The sequence below is a fragment of the Cetorhinus maximus genome, chromosome 1 (genome assembly GCF_964194155.1).
Source record: "Cetorhinus maximus chromosome 1, sCetMax3.hap1.1, whole genome shotgun sequence".
NCBI classification, from domain to species: domain Eukaryota; kingdom Metazoa; phylum Chordata; class Chondrichthyes; order Lamniformes; family Cetorhinidae; genus Cetorhinus; species Cetorhinus maximus.
The window spans coordinates 209253917-209271984 of NC_135879.1; the positions used below are offsets into that span (position 1 = coordinate 209253917).

General features: G+C 44.4%; 1 protein-coding gene across 1 annotated transcript in view; it reads right to left on the reverse strand.

The window, feature by feature from the left end:
* The window catches only part of dcc (DCC netrin 1 receptor), a gene marked incomplete at its 5' end in the record, with an annotated part of 921129 nt that overhangs the window by 670584 nt on the left and 232477 nt on the right, over nucleotides 1-18068 (reverse strand). Inside the window, one exon of the mRNA XM_078539210.1 lies at nucleotides 660-944. Within this exon, the coding sequence (XP_078395336.1) occupies nucleotides 660-944 (285 nt within the window). The remainder of the gene's footprint in view (nucleotides 1-659; nucleotides 945-18068) is intronic.

Below are 18068 nucleotides of genomic sequence, written 5' to 3' on the forward strand. Positions count from 1 at the left end.
GAGAATGAAAAATCATATTCACGATCTGAAACTCATCCTGTGGGGAATCACTGTACAAACTGAAGTATTTATACATGTCACGGTTGAAATACCTACTCGTGCCCCTTTCGTCCATTAAAATTGTTTTAGCACATCTTTCTTTTATCCCTGGCTTCAAGTTCAGATTTGACTGCTAGGCTGAAACTTTCCTGTATCTGCTAGTTAGTAAGTCTTAAGTGAAATGACTTTGGACAATCGTATTTGAAGCTGCAGTGAAAATCTCTTGGAAAGGTCAAGAGGATGGATGCTGTGGGAAATTGAAATGTTTCATAGTGCAGTATGGGAATACCATACTGAGGTTAGTGCAAAGGCATATGATGTTGCTGATTAGAAGGAGTTTGTTGTATGTCTGATCCGTGAGTGCTAAATATAGGCACTTCTCATATTCTCAGCAATTGCACAACTGAATTATTTAATAATGAAGAAAAACGGGCATTCCCTCATTTTCGTAAAGAGTAATTTCATTGTTGCTGTGTAAAATGAGAAGCTCTGCTTTTCCATAATGCAAATAACCCTTAGTGGGGGAAATAGAAAACCTCCAATGGACATAGGGGAAATATTTTCTGTTCTGCTGCACCGATAACGTTTAAGAAAATCATCAACACTTAACATCCTCTTACCAGACAAAACTTGAAGGTCAGCATCATTCCCGGTTCTTGAGCTTCCAGGATTTTCTGCCAGGCAACGGTAGGACCCGCCATCCCCTGCCTGAAGCTTACTGATCACCAAGGATCCAGAGGGGAGAACAGCCACGCGTGTATCATCGGCATTTAATTTCAGATCATTGTGGTTTCTCTGCCAATGAATGGAAGGCATAGGCTCACCGGTAACTTCACATTTCAGTAGGGCAATGTCTCCTGCATAAGCAGAGACTGACTTTGTCTGTGAGATGAACCTCAGTGGACCTAGAAACAAAAAAGTTGTTATTTATTATATGTGACTGAAAGTTGATGGGTAAAAATCAAAACATTGACATCACACTAATGACATGGTACAAGGGTTCTTGCTTTCAGTGGGTCAGAGCTTTATGATGTTACAACATGGGAGAGGTCTACACAAAATGTTTTTTCTTAACTATTGTTTAACTACCAGTATCAAAGCATAACATAGATTGGAAAAAGTGACTGGGAGATGCAGGAAATGTACATTTTGAGCATTCGGGTAGATCATTATTCAGGGGGCAAAGTACTTTTGTGGGTTGGTGCATTGTCCTTTCAAATGCAGTTTGTGTTCAAATCTGGACCAGATTGTTAGTATGAAAGAATATAAGAACTTGCAGAGTAAGAAACGGCCATTTGTCCATCAAGTATTGTCCATTAAAGTCATGGTATGATTACTTGGACTCCATTCTGTCCTCGCCCCTCCCAAAAAGGTAGAAATCTCTTCTGCCCATGTAAAGGTCTTTACATTGAGTGTGTTTACAATGTCACAACTTTTAGTTGCTACTTGGGCAAAAATACACAAAACAAAGCTGGCCACAATTCACCATAATTTCATAATAATTTAGCAATTTCATTCAAACACAACATAAAGAAAGCTGATGTGGGAATGGAAATGTTGCATTGATGCCAGCAGTGCTGATGTTCTAAGGTTTAGGATTAAGGTACCTTCTTGGGACAAGTTAGAGCAAGGTTTACTTTGCATCCTAATCCATGAGTGCTTGATGCCAGATGTTCAATAGGGAAGAAATATTCTATTCCCAGCAAAACCCTCCTAAATTCCGATGACCACAAACACAAAGTCCAGATAGAAATAGAAATCCAACTCTTTAATAGGCTGAATTTCTTCTTGTAATCCAAACTGATTAAAAACTGTATTAAAATAGTGCACAAAGACATTTTATGGGGCCATATTAACCAATGCACTGCCAGAAGAAATTAAATCCATAAAAGTCCTGAAGTATTATGTTCAGCTAATGTTAATTTTACACATATATTAATATTGTTAACAGGCAATTTTGGTAACACTCAGCAACTAAAAATATAATTAACACATATATAATTGAATTGGACTTTCTCATTATCTCTTGAACACATCCAAAGAGGCTAATATTGACGGTAAATTTTCTTTGCTTAAATGCACTTACATAATAACATAGGGGATAACTGTTATCCATAGAAATGGGTGGATTGGAGTTGGATGAAATGTAAATATGTTTTAACATCTCAAGCCCAACCCTAATCCACCAATTCCTGGTTTAACAGAGGCGGGACAGGGGTGGGGACCAACCTGCGCCCAGGAGGCGGGAGGTCCATTTAAATGTTATAATGAGATTGGGAGTCTTACAATTAATCTGTTTTACAGGCTTAACCCAGGCCAGTAGGTTTCCACAGACCTTGGGAAAACTGGCAGATCAAGGGAATTTAGGACAGGTTCAGGGAAACATAACATGTTCTTACAGCACTGCTTCTGGGGCTGGAGGAGCAGGAGTACTTCCCCCTGCCCCACTAAGCTCACTTGCTTCCCTGCCACCACACAGAGTCCTGCCATCGGAACACCAGCCCGCTAGGATCAGGAATCAGCTCCCACCTCACCACCCTCCCCACCCACCCCACCCTCCCACTAACACAGCTTGTGCTTTTGCAGCCTCCTCCAGAGTGTTCCCTGCCTGACAGGGAGCTAAGCCTTTCAACAGGCTGAGCTCCAGGCAGGGGTCCTATAGAAAATGAATGATGCATGCTATAGTGTTAAAACTCCTACACAGCATTGGAGAAACCTGAATATTCGAGTTCTTCCATCAAATCTGACCCCCTGCCCCCCCCATTTTAAAAAAGCTTGTCCCTGTCAATATCAGGTCCATAGTTACAGTTTCAGGCAGGAGAAGATTTTTGGTCCATCAAACCTACATATCCACAGTATTCCATGGACACATTTCTAATAACCCTGAATCCCATTTGTTGACAGGAGCCTGTTTAGCTACTTCCTGAAACCCATGAAAGTTTATTTTCCCACCACTTGTGGCAGTAATCTTTTAGATATATTTAACATCCTGTTGAAAAAAAAGCTGTGGTTACTGCAGTTCATATCTTCATTTGTTTTCATTGCTTTGTAAATATGAACACTTGTACTTAAATTCCGTGCATGGCAGAAAAACATGATAGGATCCAATTTCTTCAAACCTGACAAAGAACCATTCCTTCAGGCCTCAGGCAGTGACCTTCTACCACTCAGAATCCTGCTCCCCCCTGCAAGATAGTGTTGGCCAGGCAGGTTTGGGCAGGAGAGTGGCAGGGCCAAGAAGATTAAAATCTCATGGGCCTCATGCTGCAGGCAGCTGGGCAATTTACCCTCTGTCGTAGCTCCCTGGCTGCTCTACTCCTTCAAAGGCATCAGAATTGGGGTTTAGGGAAAACCCCCTTCTCAAGTTGTGCAGTTGGATCTTTAATAACCGCCTGTGTCAAAAGAAGGCATCTCAACTGAAGGATGGCACCTCTGACAATGCGGCATTCCTTCAATACTGTACCATGAAGCAATCCACAAGGTGTTCATGCTGTCTTTGAGTTCAGCTATTTCCAATATGACTATTATGAGAATTACTGAACAGCAACCACTGTGCTTTCATGTCAGTCCAGCAGTGTCTGCAGTAGCGGTAATGATGTACAGCAACAGGAATTAGGCTTGAAAAAGGTAAAAGTGAAACACATACAAACAAGAGTATTGGCAGGTGTCTCCAAACCAACAGTGGGATTAGTGACTTGAGTGATCCTGTCTGTGATAAGATTAATTGGATGCCAGTTCTGCCCTTACCCATTTATCTAGTGAAGGGGTGAATCTCAGTTCATTGGCTTTGACACGACTTTTCAAACAGAGGATTAGGATATACCCAGAGTACTATTTGGTCCAGAGCCCAGGATGAAAAGCACAGATGGGGAAGCAAAACAATATTTTAGGAACTGCATTTGAATCCAATCCAGGCCAATGGAATGAAAGCCTCTTCTTTCTTCCAGTTGTAAGAGCCATGGGCCAGAATTTTACGCTGGTTGTGCAGGTGGGTGGCTGGCCAAACTGTGTGTGAAATCATGCGGGAAGACATCAGGCGTGCGTCCCGATGTCATTGCGCACTCGCGCGATATTTTGCTCGGTAGGTGCGCACGGCAGTTGGAAGCACGCCCGCAGGCAGTTAAGCGGGCAATTAAGTCTATTAAGGAAGCAATTGAGATTGATTTTACATGGCCCGTCCACTTTACGGTTGACAGACAGGCCAATCAGCCAGGCAGCCTTTACACTTTCGCTGAAACCTCGATACAGGGCAGGATGAAATGTCCAGGGTGAGATATAATAAGGAATGATATCTGGGGACTGATGTTTTTTGAGTTCTGCTGTCAGATGCTTGACTGTGCTGCATAGTCACAATTTGGTGCATATTTTTCTTGACATTTAATCTGTCCAAGTCTGCAGCTCCCTGAGGCAGCTCTGCAGCAGCTGTCTGCCTTCAGGGAGCTCGCTAGAAGAGCCCACCCACACCCTCACTTTTGTCGGTGCCCTCCCTCTTCCAGACCCCCTCAGCAGTGCTGAGGCTTTCGCAGCCCCACGTTTCACACTGGCTGGCCGTTAATTGGCCAACCAGCGTGAAATTGTGTTCGAGGGCCAATCATGGGCGGAAGTGCTTTTTGCGACTGCTTCCGGGCCCATCGATCACGCTCGCATGACAAGCATAAGATTCAGGCCATGATAAAATAAATGAGACTAATCTCAACATATTTCTTAGCTGATGTAAGCATATAGGTCAAACGATCAGAGAATAAGGCTTCCTTTGGAGTTCTAAGTTCTAAACGTAGCAGTTTATACATGTATTGAGTCAGACATTTGTACTGTAGCTTAATTTTCTTATTGTTATGCTGAAGATAGCAATAGCCCAAATCTCCCTGTTTCTGGATCATCGGAGACCGGATGTACGGTTGAGATGGGTGTCGGGACCCTGTGGAAGTCCTGATGTGCGGACCAATGGAAGTTTAAACTTCCGATGGGTAATTCCCCGGCTCCCCTGGACCTCATGCAAATGTCTCTGACTCTGAGCTAGAGTTGGAGACTTGGGAGTGATCCACGGTACTTACCTGAATATCTATCCAGGAAATATTAGACAGATTAAAACCTAGGGTGGGATTTTCCGGCCCCACTCGCTGCTGGGATCAGCTAATCCTGCCAAACGTCAATGGACTTTGGCTGGACCGCTGAATCTCCCACGGCGGGTCCCACCATAACAGGGTTGGAAATTCCCGGCCCCTGTCTAATATCTGGGTAACTCCACAATCAACCCGCACCCCCAGCCGCATCAGCAACCACCCAAATACCACCCCCTCCCCCCGAACCCATCTATCCTGAACCTTCTTACACCCTACCTGACCTGACTGACCCCCCCGACCCGACCTGACCTGACTGACCCCTGACCTGACTACCTCCCCCCACCCAACGCAACTATGTCCGATCTGTCAACCCCACCGGACCACCCGACAACCCCACTGATCCAACTCGACTGCCCCCGATCCAACTACCATCTCAACTTCCCAACTACAACCCCAACCCTACACGACCCGACTGCCACCCACCATCCCCCAATCAGAGCCGGATACACCCAGCCACCCGACTACTCATGGACCACCCAACTACACCCCTCAACCTGACCCAACCTGACTACAACATCCCAACTGGATCTAATTACCCTTCCCAATCCAAATACCCCAACCACTCAACTACCCCTCGACCCAACCTGGCTACCCTCTGACCACCTGGCTACCTCTTCTACCCAACCTGATTAACCCCCAACCACCCAACTACCCAGCCAACCTATCCCAAATACCCCCCAACCCAACAAACACCCAGACCACCCACCAACTCCCACAACCTAACTACCGCCCCAGCCAACCAACATCGCCCCAATCCAACCTGACTATTCTCCAACCAGCCTAACCCCTGACCTGACCTGAATCATCCCCCGACCACCCATCTACTCAACCACCCACGTAACTACCCTTTCACCCACTTCCCCATCTCACCCACCTACACCTCACCTACCCACTCACCCACCTACTCACTTAACCCATTTCCCCACTCACCCACCTACCTACCTAGTCACCCACCTCACTCACCTACCCACCTCACCCACCTACCCATTTACCCATCTACCCACCACACCCATCTTATCCACCTCACCCATCTTGTCATTCACTAACCTCCCCACATCACCCACCTATTCACCTAACCCATCTCCCCACTCACCCACCTACACATTCACCCACCTACCCACTCACCCACCTATTCACCACTCACCACCTACCCGCTCACCCATTTACCCACCTAACCTCTTATTTGCCTGCCTACACATGTCACCCTTGCACCCATCGGCCCATCTACCCACTTGACCGCCTACCCACCTCACTCATCCATCCAGTCGCCCATTCACTCATCCAGTCATTAACCCACATTCAAAGCCCGGACCTTTAAACTTACCAGGCATAATAAAGCGTCTAGTTCTGTGATAAGGGGACGTGTCCGGTCTTCCCTGACTCTGCTCTGGCAGAGTTTGCCGGAGGATGCTGCGCTGCACATTCCTGTGACAGCCGGCATCGGTACATCCTGGAAGAAAAGCTCAGCAGCGTCAGGTTGGGAGAATCTCCGCGCGCTGTGGAAATGCACACAACATTGCTGCTGCTTGGAAGATTCAGGCCATTATGTGCTTTGGTACTCAGCTTGAATTTATATGATTACATCTGCCCCCACACAAAATTGCACACATTCTCACAGACCTGTCAAAATTCCCATTCATATTAATATCATTCCATATTCATGCCTTCTTACAGATGAGGCAAAATGCCAAGAGTGGCTGCAAGTATGAGTGGCTGAGAAAGTTTCATTAGTATAACAAACCCCTTTAATACCTTGCCTGTTATAAATAAATTACCAGATCCAGCATTCTTCCTCGGTACCAATGTAAGTCACTGCAGATTTGGAGGAGAGGTAGACCAGTGTCGTACTCCTCTCTGATTGTTCCTGCGACATTCCATCTTCTCCACAAAGTGACAGCTAGTTCACAATTTCACACATCTAAAATGCAACTTTTATTTTCAATGGTGTGAAATATCAAATGTGTGATCACGAGAACTTGTTGAGTGAACTAAACACAGTTCAAACCATTGAGTTAATCTTTCAGGCACTGCAGATGATGCAGACTTGTCCATTGCTAGACAGCAGTGGCAAAGACAGTCATTTGGCAGGATTCCTCCAGCCTTTTTGTGCATCACAGATTGAATTGGTGGCTTCAAGGATATGACCAGCTCAATTTTCACATGCTTTAAATTGACTGCAAAACTATCTTTGAAGGCTGTTCTCAAAAGACAAATAAACTGTTTTTGGAAAGTTGCTACAACCTTAAAAATGTAAGAGAGATGTTTTAAAATTAATTCAGAAAATCTAGAAAACAGAACAATAACAACTTGTATTCATATAGCACATTTGACATAGTAAAATATCCCAAGTCACTGCACAAGAGCACTGACAACAAAATTTTACACCAAGCCACTGATAATGCCCAGATCCTCTGATTACCAGATAGTCGGAGACCAGATGTACCTCCCAAGATACGCTACAGGGACCCTGCGGAAGTCCCAATGCAATAACTCAGTGGAGATTGCCCAGGAAGTTTGAGTTTCCAATGGGAAATTCCCCTGCTCCCCGGGACCCTCCAAAAAGTCTCCAACTCTGAGTTACAATGGGAATAGAAAGTGCAGATAGAAAAATCCTATTATAACTCCTGAGTAACTATACAATGGACCTGCCCTCCCCCTACCAATCACTCACACTGACCCCCCATCCCTGAACGTCTTTCCACCCACCCCGACTTGACCTAACAACCACCCCCACACCACCACCTGACTCTGCCCCAACCCACCTGACTATCCCTCTGACACTCCGACTCGCCCAACCTACCTAACCTGACCTCACCACCCAACCCACCTACCAGCCTAACCAGGTGCCTCCTTACCCCCTTACCTCACTCACCCTATCCCCTTACCCACTTAACTTGCCCACCTGACCCCCGTCACTGACCCTACCCCGTTACCCACTTACCTTACCCACACTACCCTCTTACCCAATCTACCCCCTCACGTGCTTATCTTACTGACCCTAACCCCTTAAACACCCTACCCCCTTAGCCACTCTACCTCCTTATGCACCCTAACCCATACCCATTTACCTTACCCACCCTATCCCTTATACACCCTACCCCTCACCCATCCTTACCCATCCTTACCCACTTACCTCACTCACCATACATCCTTACCCACCTTACCCACTTAGCTTATCCACCCTAACCCCTTCCCTACTTACCTTCTCTCTGTAACTTTTCAAAGAAGCTTTGGAACATTTAAACTCTTTACTTACCAGAATACAGCAGCTAGTGCAGTAAAAAGGGGGTGTGGCTTCTGCAGGGATTCCCTTCGCTGATGTCTCTGAGGTTTCCTGTGCTGAGTCAGTTTGGAAGGATCCTCCAATGGAAGATTTCCCAGGAAAACCAGAGGAAGATAAGCGTGTATCTTTTTTTTGTCTGATCAGGGTCGGAAATGGGGTTCTGACCCTGAATAGAAGATTTGGGCCATTATGATTTTGAAAGGTCACAGACCTGAAATGCTAACCCTGTTTCCCTTCCCAGAGCCGCAGCTAGGCCTGCTGAGCACTCCAGCGTTTTCTGTTTTTATTTCAGATTTCTAGCATCTGCAATATTTTGCTTTTGTTTTGTTGTAAGGAAAATGATGACGGATGACTACATTTTCAAGAAAGATGTAAGTTTTAAGGAGAGCCTTGAAGGAAGAACAGTGGCTTTTGAGGCAGTGAGACATAGGGAGGGAATTACAGAGGATCCAGGCAGCTGATGGCACGGCCACCAATGGTGGAGCGATTAAGGTAGGGGATGCTCAAGATCCCAGGATTGCAGGAGCACAGATATCTTGGAGGGTTACAGGGCTGAATGCAGTTACGGAGATTGAGGAGGGGTGTGGGGGGGGGTGTGAGGCCATAAACAGGTTTGAAAAGAAGGATAAAAGTTTTAAAATTGAGACATTACATGACCATTGGGAGCCAATATAGGTCCACGAACTCAGGGGTCATGGGTGAATGGGGCTGATGCAAGTTAGGGCACTTGGAGGATGGAAGATGACAGCCTGACCAAAAGTGTGTTGGAAGAATCAAGTCTGGAAGTAATAAAGGTATGATGAGATTTCAGCAGCAGCTGAGCTGAGACAGAGACGAAGGCAAGCAATGTTATGAAGGTGGAAATACGTGTCTTAGTGATGGCGTGGATATGTGGTCAGAAGCTCATCTCAGCCTCAAATATGACAACAAAGTTGGGAACAGTTTTGTTTAGTTTCAAACAGTTGCCAGGGAAAGCGACAGAGTCAGTAGCTAGAAAATGGAGCTTGGGGCAGAGACCAAAGACAATGGTCCGGATTTTCCCATAGCCAGGGTGATTCCAGAGCCATTTAAAAATGGGAGGCGGGACCCGATTCCAGGGTTCCCACTGCCATTCACGGTGATAAGGGTGCGGGTAATGAGCCTGCTAGTCACCGTCTAGTCATGGCCTGGCCAGCTCTATTGCAGGGGTGGGTGTCTCAATACCGCCCACCCCCCACACCTGCTGCACTTTTTGTGGTTTTTGGGAGACTCGTGGTTTATGGCCCCGCAGAGGAATGTGCACCATAGTCTGGATTTCGATACCTTTTGAAAGTTAAGTTCCAAAGGTCTTACACCTGACTTTCATGCCCCATCCAAAGCCCTCCATGTCCCTTCCATGCCCTATATGGCCCTTCAATGCCAGACATGGCTTTTCCACCCCCATGTCGCCTCCATGCCATTCAGAACATTCAAACGTGTGAATTAGGAGCAGCAATAGGTCACTCAGTCCTTCGAGCCTGCTCCGCCATTCAGTAAGATCATGGCTGATCTGATTGTAACCTCAATTCCATATTCCTGCCTATCCCCGATAATCTTTCACCACCCTTGCTCCCTCAAGAATCTACCTCTACCTTAGAACTATTCAAAGACTCTGCTTCCACTACCTTTTGAGGAAGAGAGTTCCAAAGACTCACAACCCTCTGAGAGAAAAAAATTCTCCTCATCTCTGTCCTAAATGGGTGGCACCTTATTTTTAAACAGTGACCCCTAGTTTTAGATTCTCCCTCAAGAGGAAACATCCTCTCCACATCCACCCTGTCAAGACCCCTCAGGATCTTATGTTTCAATCAAGTCACCTCTTACTCTTCTAAATTCCAGTGGATACAAGCCTAGTCTGTCCAACCTTTCCTCATAAGATAACCAGCCCATTCCAGGTATTAGTATGGTAAACCTTCCCTAAACTGCTTCCAACACATTTACATCCTTCCTTAAATAAAAAGACCAATACTGTACACAGTACTCCATATGTGGTCTCACCAAAACCCTGTATAACTGAAGCATAACCTCTCTACTTTTGTATTCAGTTTCCCTTGCAATAAATGATAGCATTCTATTAGCTTTCCTAATTACCTGCTGTACCTGCATACTAACCTTTTGTGATTTGTGGACTAGGACACTTAGATTCCTCTGCATCTCAGAACTCTGCAATCTCTCACCATTTAGATAATATGCTTCTTTTTATTTTTCCTTCCAAAGTGGATAATTCAGAAATCTGCTTTGAAAAAAAACCTGCTGTTCTTGCAACTTTGCAAATGCAAAAGCTTTCCTTCACTTCACACTTCTTAATCTTGTCCAAATATACATACGGGCATTGACAAAACAAAACAAAGAAAGAACAACTTATTATAACTTCATAAAGATGTCAAACAATCAAAGCAAACACACCACTTCCACCTGTCAAAACTAAAAGCCTGTTGAACTAAGACAATTGTGAATCTTGGAGCTCAGCAAAGCATTCATAAGGAGCCGATTTGGTGAAACAGTTGTCTGGTCACCTGGCTCTGTTCGTAGAGTTCCCAGATGGCCTTAGTTTTTTAGAAGCAAATATCTGACTGGGTGTTCTTCCTTCCCCTGGAATTTCAAGACTGGCCATTATTATTATATGGCTCATTGGTTCTATACATACTGCATACTGAGTGATTGGGCATGGAAGGAGCATGGAAAGGGCATGGGGGATAGAAGGACATGGGGGCATGGAAAGGCCATGAGGGTCTTGGAGGGGGCACAGGAATTGGATGGGAGTGTTGAGTGAGGTGTGAGGGGTTAGAGCTAGAAGGCCTAACAGCTTTTGAAACAACAGGGATGAAGTCCCAGAGAACCAAGGCGAGTATTCTAACTAGTCCGCCTCGGTACTCAACCATTCCAAGACCACCTCCGATTTGCATCCAGGGTTGACGGGCTGGACTCGACCCGGCCCCCACCTCCTTGTAGTGCAAATCATGTGTAACAGGGCCCTTTATATCGAGGCGAGCCTGTCATGTCAGGGAATTTCCCAACTCGAGTTACCTGCCTTGGTAGCGAAAATCCAGCTCAATGGCTCAGTCCGCAAATATTTCATTGGAGGAAATTTTTACTCATTCAGATGTGGCTTTCAGATAATTTATAAACAATGGAGAGGTCAAGAGACGTGACAGTGAGGAAGGGCTGGGTGTCATCAGCATACATGTGAAAACTGATGCTGTGTTTTTGGATGATGTCACTGAGGGCAGCATGCAGATGAAAAATAAGTGGGGGCTAACGACAGATCATTGGGGGCTGGCAGAGATAAAGTGCAGGAGCAGAAAAAGAAGCCACTACACCTGATTCTCTGGCTACGACTGGCTAGATGGGAATACTCCAGGCTTAAGCCTTGTAGATGGTAGAGAAGCTTTGCAGGGTCAGCAGATCAGCCACCTATCACAGAGTACTCAACCTCCACCCTCTTTTTGTAGCCACAGTGTTGTTATGACTAGGCCAGCTAAGCTTCTGATCAATAAAATCCATAGCCTATTTATGATGAAAGATGATGAAGACGGAGGTGTCCTTAAATGTCGAGGGAAATGATTAGACTTTTCCTTTTGGAGTTTATTTTTTCTTCTTTCACAGGATGTAAGCGTCGCTGGTTAGGCCATCATTTATTGCCTATCCCTAACGGCCCTTGAGAAGGTGGTGGTGTGCAACCTCCTTGAACCGCTGCAGTCCACGTGATGTACGTACACCCACAGTGTTCTTAGGGAGGGAGATTGCTGCAGTCCATCTTGTAGGTGGTACACACTGTATTAGTAGTGGAGGGAGTGAATGTTGAAGGTGGTGGATGTGGTGCCAATCAAGTGGGCTGCTTTGTCCTGGATGGTGTCGAGCTCCTTGCATGTTGTCGGAGCTGCACTCATCCAGGCAAGTGTAAGTATTCTAATACACTCCTGACTTGGGCCATGCAGGTGCTGGACAGGCTTTGGGGAGTCAGGTGCTGACTTATTTGCTGTAGACTTCTCAGCCTCTGACCTGCTCTTGTAGCCACAGTATTTATATGGCTAGTCCAGTTCAGTTTCTGGTCGATGGTAACCTCCACCATGTTGATAGTGGGGGATTCAGCAATGATAATGACATTGAATGTCAAAAGGAGATAGTTAGATTCTCTTTTGTTAGAGATGAGTCATTGTCTGACACTTGTGTGGCGCAAATGTTATTGCCATTTGTCAGCTGAGGCCGGAATGCTGTCCAGCTCTTGCTGCATTTGGACTGCTTCAGTATCTGAGGAGTGGTGAATTGTGCTGAACATTGTGCAATCATCAGCGAACATTCCCACTTCTGACCTTATGATGGAAGGAAGGTCATTGATGAATCAGCTGAAGATGGTTGGACCTAGGACACTGAGCAACTCCTACAGTTATGTCCTGGAACTGAGATGAATGACCTTCAACAACCACAACCATCTTCCTATGTGCTAGGTATGAATCCAACCAGTGGTGAGTTTTCCCCTGATACCCAGTGATTTTATTTTTGCTAGGGCGCCTTGATGCCACATTCGGTCAAATGCTGCCTTGATGTCAAGGTCAGTCACTCTCACCTCACCTCTTGAGCTAAGCTCTCTCTGTATATGTTTGGACCAAAGCTGTAATGAAGTCAGGAGCTGAGTGGCCCTGGCAGAACCCAAACTGAGTGTCAGTAAGCTTGTTATTGCTGTGTAAGTGCCACTTGATAACACTGTCAACGACACCTTTCATCACTTTACTGATAATCGAGAGCAGATGGTAATTGCCTGAGTTGGGTTGCTCCTGCTTTTTGTAGACAGGACATACGTGGGCAATTTTCCATATTGCCGGGTAGATGCCTGTGTTGTAGCCGTTCTTGAATAGCTTGGCTAGGGTCGCAGCTTGTTCTGAAGCACAAGTCCAGATAGTCATTAGCTGACATTTATGTGATGAGAATGTTACCTTCAACTTACCAATATTATCATTAGTCACTTGGTGGTACAGAACTTGAGTATTGCTGAGAAAATACATGTGGTCAAAACTTTTTGTATGGTGCCCATCAAGACAATTCACAAGAATGCCAAATGTAAAAGGAACACCAATTTATACTTCATGATAAGAGAGTGCTGATTGGCTGGCAAGTGGACTCTGATTGGTACAGATGATGCCATGGAGAATGCACCAGTTAACTGATGACTGACAGTTTACTGCCAAGTTTTGTTTAAATTGAAACCAGACAGGTTGACTCTGATTTATCAAGTCATTGCCATGGGGAATATTATTATTATTATTATTAGTTTTACTGTATTAGTTTCAGTTTGAGGTTTATGAGTTAAAAGCAAATGAAGCCATTCAGAGGTTCCCTATATTTTTTATTAATTTTATTAATTAATTATTCATGGAATTTGAGCATTGCTGGCTAGGCCAGCAATTATTGCTTATTCCTAATTGCCCTTGATAAGGTGTTGGTGAGCTGCTTTCTTTAACCGCTGCAGTCCATGTGGTGTAGGTACACCCACCATGCTGTTAGGGAGGGAGTTCCGGGATTTTGACCCAGTATCAGTGAAGGAATGGCAATATGTTTCCAAGTCAGGATGGCGAGTGACTTGGAGGGGAACTTCCAGGTGGTGGTGTTCCCATCTGTCTGCTCCCCTTGTCCTTCTAGATGGTAGCAGTCATGGGTTTGGAAGATGCTGTCTAAGGAACCTTGGTGAGTTCCTGCGGTGCATCTTGTAGATGGTACACACTGCTGCTACTGTACATTGGTGGTGGAGGGAGTGAATGTCTGAGGATGTGGTGCCAATCAAGCGGGCTGTTTTGTCCTGGATGGTGTCAAGCTTCTTGAGTGTTGTGGGAGCTGCACTCATCCAAGCAAGTGGAGAGTATTCCATCACACTCCTGACTTAAGCCTTGTAGATGGTGGACAGGCTTTGGGGAGTCAGGAGGTGAGTTACTCATCACATGATTCCTAGCCTCTGACCTGCTCTTGTAACCAAGTATTTATATGGCTAGTCCAGTTCAGTTTCTACGATCAGCCTGAGGGTTAAATCTGGTCACTGTATTGCTGTTTAATCAGTTCTCCATCAGTAATTAACATTTGATTCTCTATCCTTAAAAGTGTCAAGTCAACTAAGACGGTCTTGCTCCAGCATTGAGCTTTACACCGTTTCCAGACTCCTGCAGCAAAAAGCTGTCAGCTTCTCTAAACTGAAAATTCAGAGTCAGCTATCACTGCCAGAGGTGAGACCTTACTCCACAATTTAACAAATTCCTGTGAACAGCTTCTTCCCAATTAAATGTAAAACAACTTACCAGTTTTGAATTTGTCTGCCCTCATTATGTTGATACCTAGAATCACACTTCCTTTCACACTTGTCTTAGCAAAAGACCAAACTGGAAGAAAGTCTCAAGCTTTATGAAGTATTTATAGATCTCTTTTGCCTTCTGTATTCCGCTCTGGACAAGCAACCAGGACACAACAGTAATAATCATCCTTTAATGCTTCTCAAGCATACGCTGCTGATCTGCTTTACCACTGCATTACAAAAAGTTTGTTCAGTTATTTTTGGATGTGCAGCTTTTCTTTATTAAGATGTCTTAGCAAGGGAAATTTCCTAGTTTACCAAAGGGGCCGACAGAACATTAGGGAGTCACTTGCCACATTGTGCTTGTGTTGGCTTTTTGAAAGAGTTCACCAATCAGTCCCGCTCCCCTGTTTTTTTTTCCCCATAGCTTTGCAAAGTAGACCCCTTCAAGCACTTAGCCAATTCCCTTATGAAAGTTACTATTGAAGTTTCTTCCGCCACCCGTTCAGCTAGTACATTCCAGATGATAAGTCCTGTTCATTCATGCAATGGAGTGAAGCAGATTGAACTTTGGTGGGAGGGTAAGGCAGTCTCTGTACACACAATGGAGGTGACATTTCTGGTAATGTGTTATGGCAGACCATCTCACTTTGAGTCACTTGAAGAATTTGGTTGAAGCTCTGGAATAACTTAAAGAGCATCACACAAGTGACCCATGATCATTACCATAAAGAAGCTGCGCAGGCTGCAGTGGACAGGAAGGAATACAGCAGTTTTTAAGAGAAAGATATTTACTCAAAAAGCAACATGCTGATATGGCTGAATCTTGGCAAGAATGTAGGAATTAAGATACTAAGCTTGGCTATGCAAATGGCATTATGGAAAGAGATATGGGACTGGATTTTCATCCTCGAGGTGGGTAGCAGAAGTCAGGAAAATTCTTGGCTCAGCCTGCTTGTCTCAGGAGAAAATACTGCAAGGACAGGATTTTCATTGTGGGGCGATGGGTGTAGGCTGGAGTCGGGCCACTGGGGCTGCCAGGTGGGGAGGTGGGCTGTTTAAAAGGCCCTCCAGCTCTCACCCCCTCAAATCCCACATACTCCCCATGCCCCATCCATGCCACCTCATCCATCCACCCCTTATGGCTTCTCATGCCCCTGATACCTCATTTTGCACCCCAAACAGCCCCTATGTTCCCTCATGTCCCCCATTCCAAGGAGTGTCTCCCAAACAACCCTATGGCCCCTGATGCGCCCATGCCAATCCATGGTACTTCCATACCCATTCACCCACTATACACTGTATAGAAGCAATGAATGCTATAGTGACAGTAGGATGTGTAAAAAAAAGATTTTAGAAACAGTCATTCATTAATAACTTTACACTTTCTTTAAAAACTTCTTTTTACAATAACCTAATAAAAGTGTCAATCATCCAGACCCTTTAAAATACCAGCAACAGAAAATTTAAGCACTTGAAACTGCTTTATTTTGTGTAAATAAACATTGTGAACTTGACAGCATAGATCAGAGAACCAGAGTTGTCAATTAAGCAACGTTTTTCCTGAGGCTCAGGTGTTTCAACAAGCTAATAGATGTCTGGGTTCTGAACCCAGAATACATAATAAATACATTGTTTCTTCCCACCCCACAATTGGAAACAGTACTTGATCATTACTATCTAGAAGGTCAAAGGCAGCAGACACATGAGAACACCACCACCTGGAAGTTTCTCTCCAAGTCTCTCACCATCCTGATTTGGAAATGTATCGTCGTTCCTTCACTGTCACTGGGTCAAAATCCTGGAACTCCCTCCCTAACAGCACTGTGGGTGTACCTATACCACATGGACTGCAGTGGTTCAAGAAGGCAGCTCACCACCACCTTCTCAAGGGCAACAAGGGTTGGGCAATAAATGCTGGCCCAGTTAGCGAAGCCCACATCCTGTGAATGAATTTTTTAACAGTACAAGTAGAAGCAAAGATGGCCCATCAACAGCACACTTGTTGTATCTGTAATCTGTATCAAACTACCCTGGCATTGCCCAGCAAAAAAATTAAAGTTGTGGACAAACTTCATACCCACAATTACTTCAGAGGTTGCAGTCATGACCACTGAGGCAATTTTAACCACCAGCCTTCACACACTGTGGTGGCAGCCTTAACGTATCATGGAGCTAATTCCACAGAAAGTAACTCACAATATAAACATGGCTTGATATTAACATCCACAGAGTAAAGATTATTGCTGAGCATTGCCTGAGAACAATGCCTTGACCAATCAGAATCAAGCTGCCTGGTTTAAATTTCAAACAATGCTTGGCAGTTAACTGTCACCATTAACTGATGCATACTCCATGGCAACACCTGTACCAATCAGAGTCCACCTGCCAGCCAATCAGCTCTTTACTCATACAGTATAAAATTGTTCCTCCTCCTGACCTTGGTATTCTCACAATTGTCCTGATGAGTGCAAGATGAAAAGCTTTGACAAAATGTCTTTTTTCAGCAATACTCAAGTTCTGTACTATCAAACGACGAACAGTGAAGATTATAATTAGAAATTGTTAATGAGTAATTGGAATGTAAAATGAACTATGCTATCAATATGGATTCAATTACATATCAAGTTATTTGACCGTGATCTGTATGGTCTTTTATCATTAAAAATGCAAACTCACAAGTCACCAAAATTTAGTTTTCTTCCTCTTCTCTGACTGTTAGTTCAACTAGCTCAGTACACATAGCAGCTCTGTTTTATGGTAGAAACATTGCTTGGAGAACATTTAATTGTGAGCTTTTCTTAATTGCATATTCCTAAGGGGAACATAATGTTTAATGGTAAGTGAATTGTGTAGCTAGGAGGAACTCACTTCAAGTTGATTTCTTTGCTCCTTCCTATAATTAAACTTCAGAGAAAGACATTATGAATAATAGTCTTACTATATTAAATGAAATGTAATTCATAAGGCTTCCATATATCCTAAAGCAAGACAAGCAACAACAACTATTTGCATTTATATAGCACATCTAAAGTAAAAAAACGACCCTAGGCACTTCACAGAAGAATAATCTGACAAAAATTGAATGAGTCAAAGAGGAGCTATTAAGAGCAGTGATTAAAATCTTGGTCAGAGAGCTAGGTCATAGGAGAGTTGTGAATGTAAAGAGGTGGAAAGATGGAGAGGTTTAGGGAGGGAGTCCCAGATCTTAAAGCCTGGATGGCTGAAGGCTTGGCTACTAATGAAAGGTAAAGAAAGTCAGAAGGCTATAGGACACTCAAAATACAGAGCTTTTCTTTCCTGACTATACACAATATTTAAAAAAGCT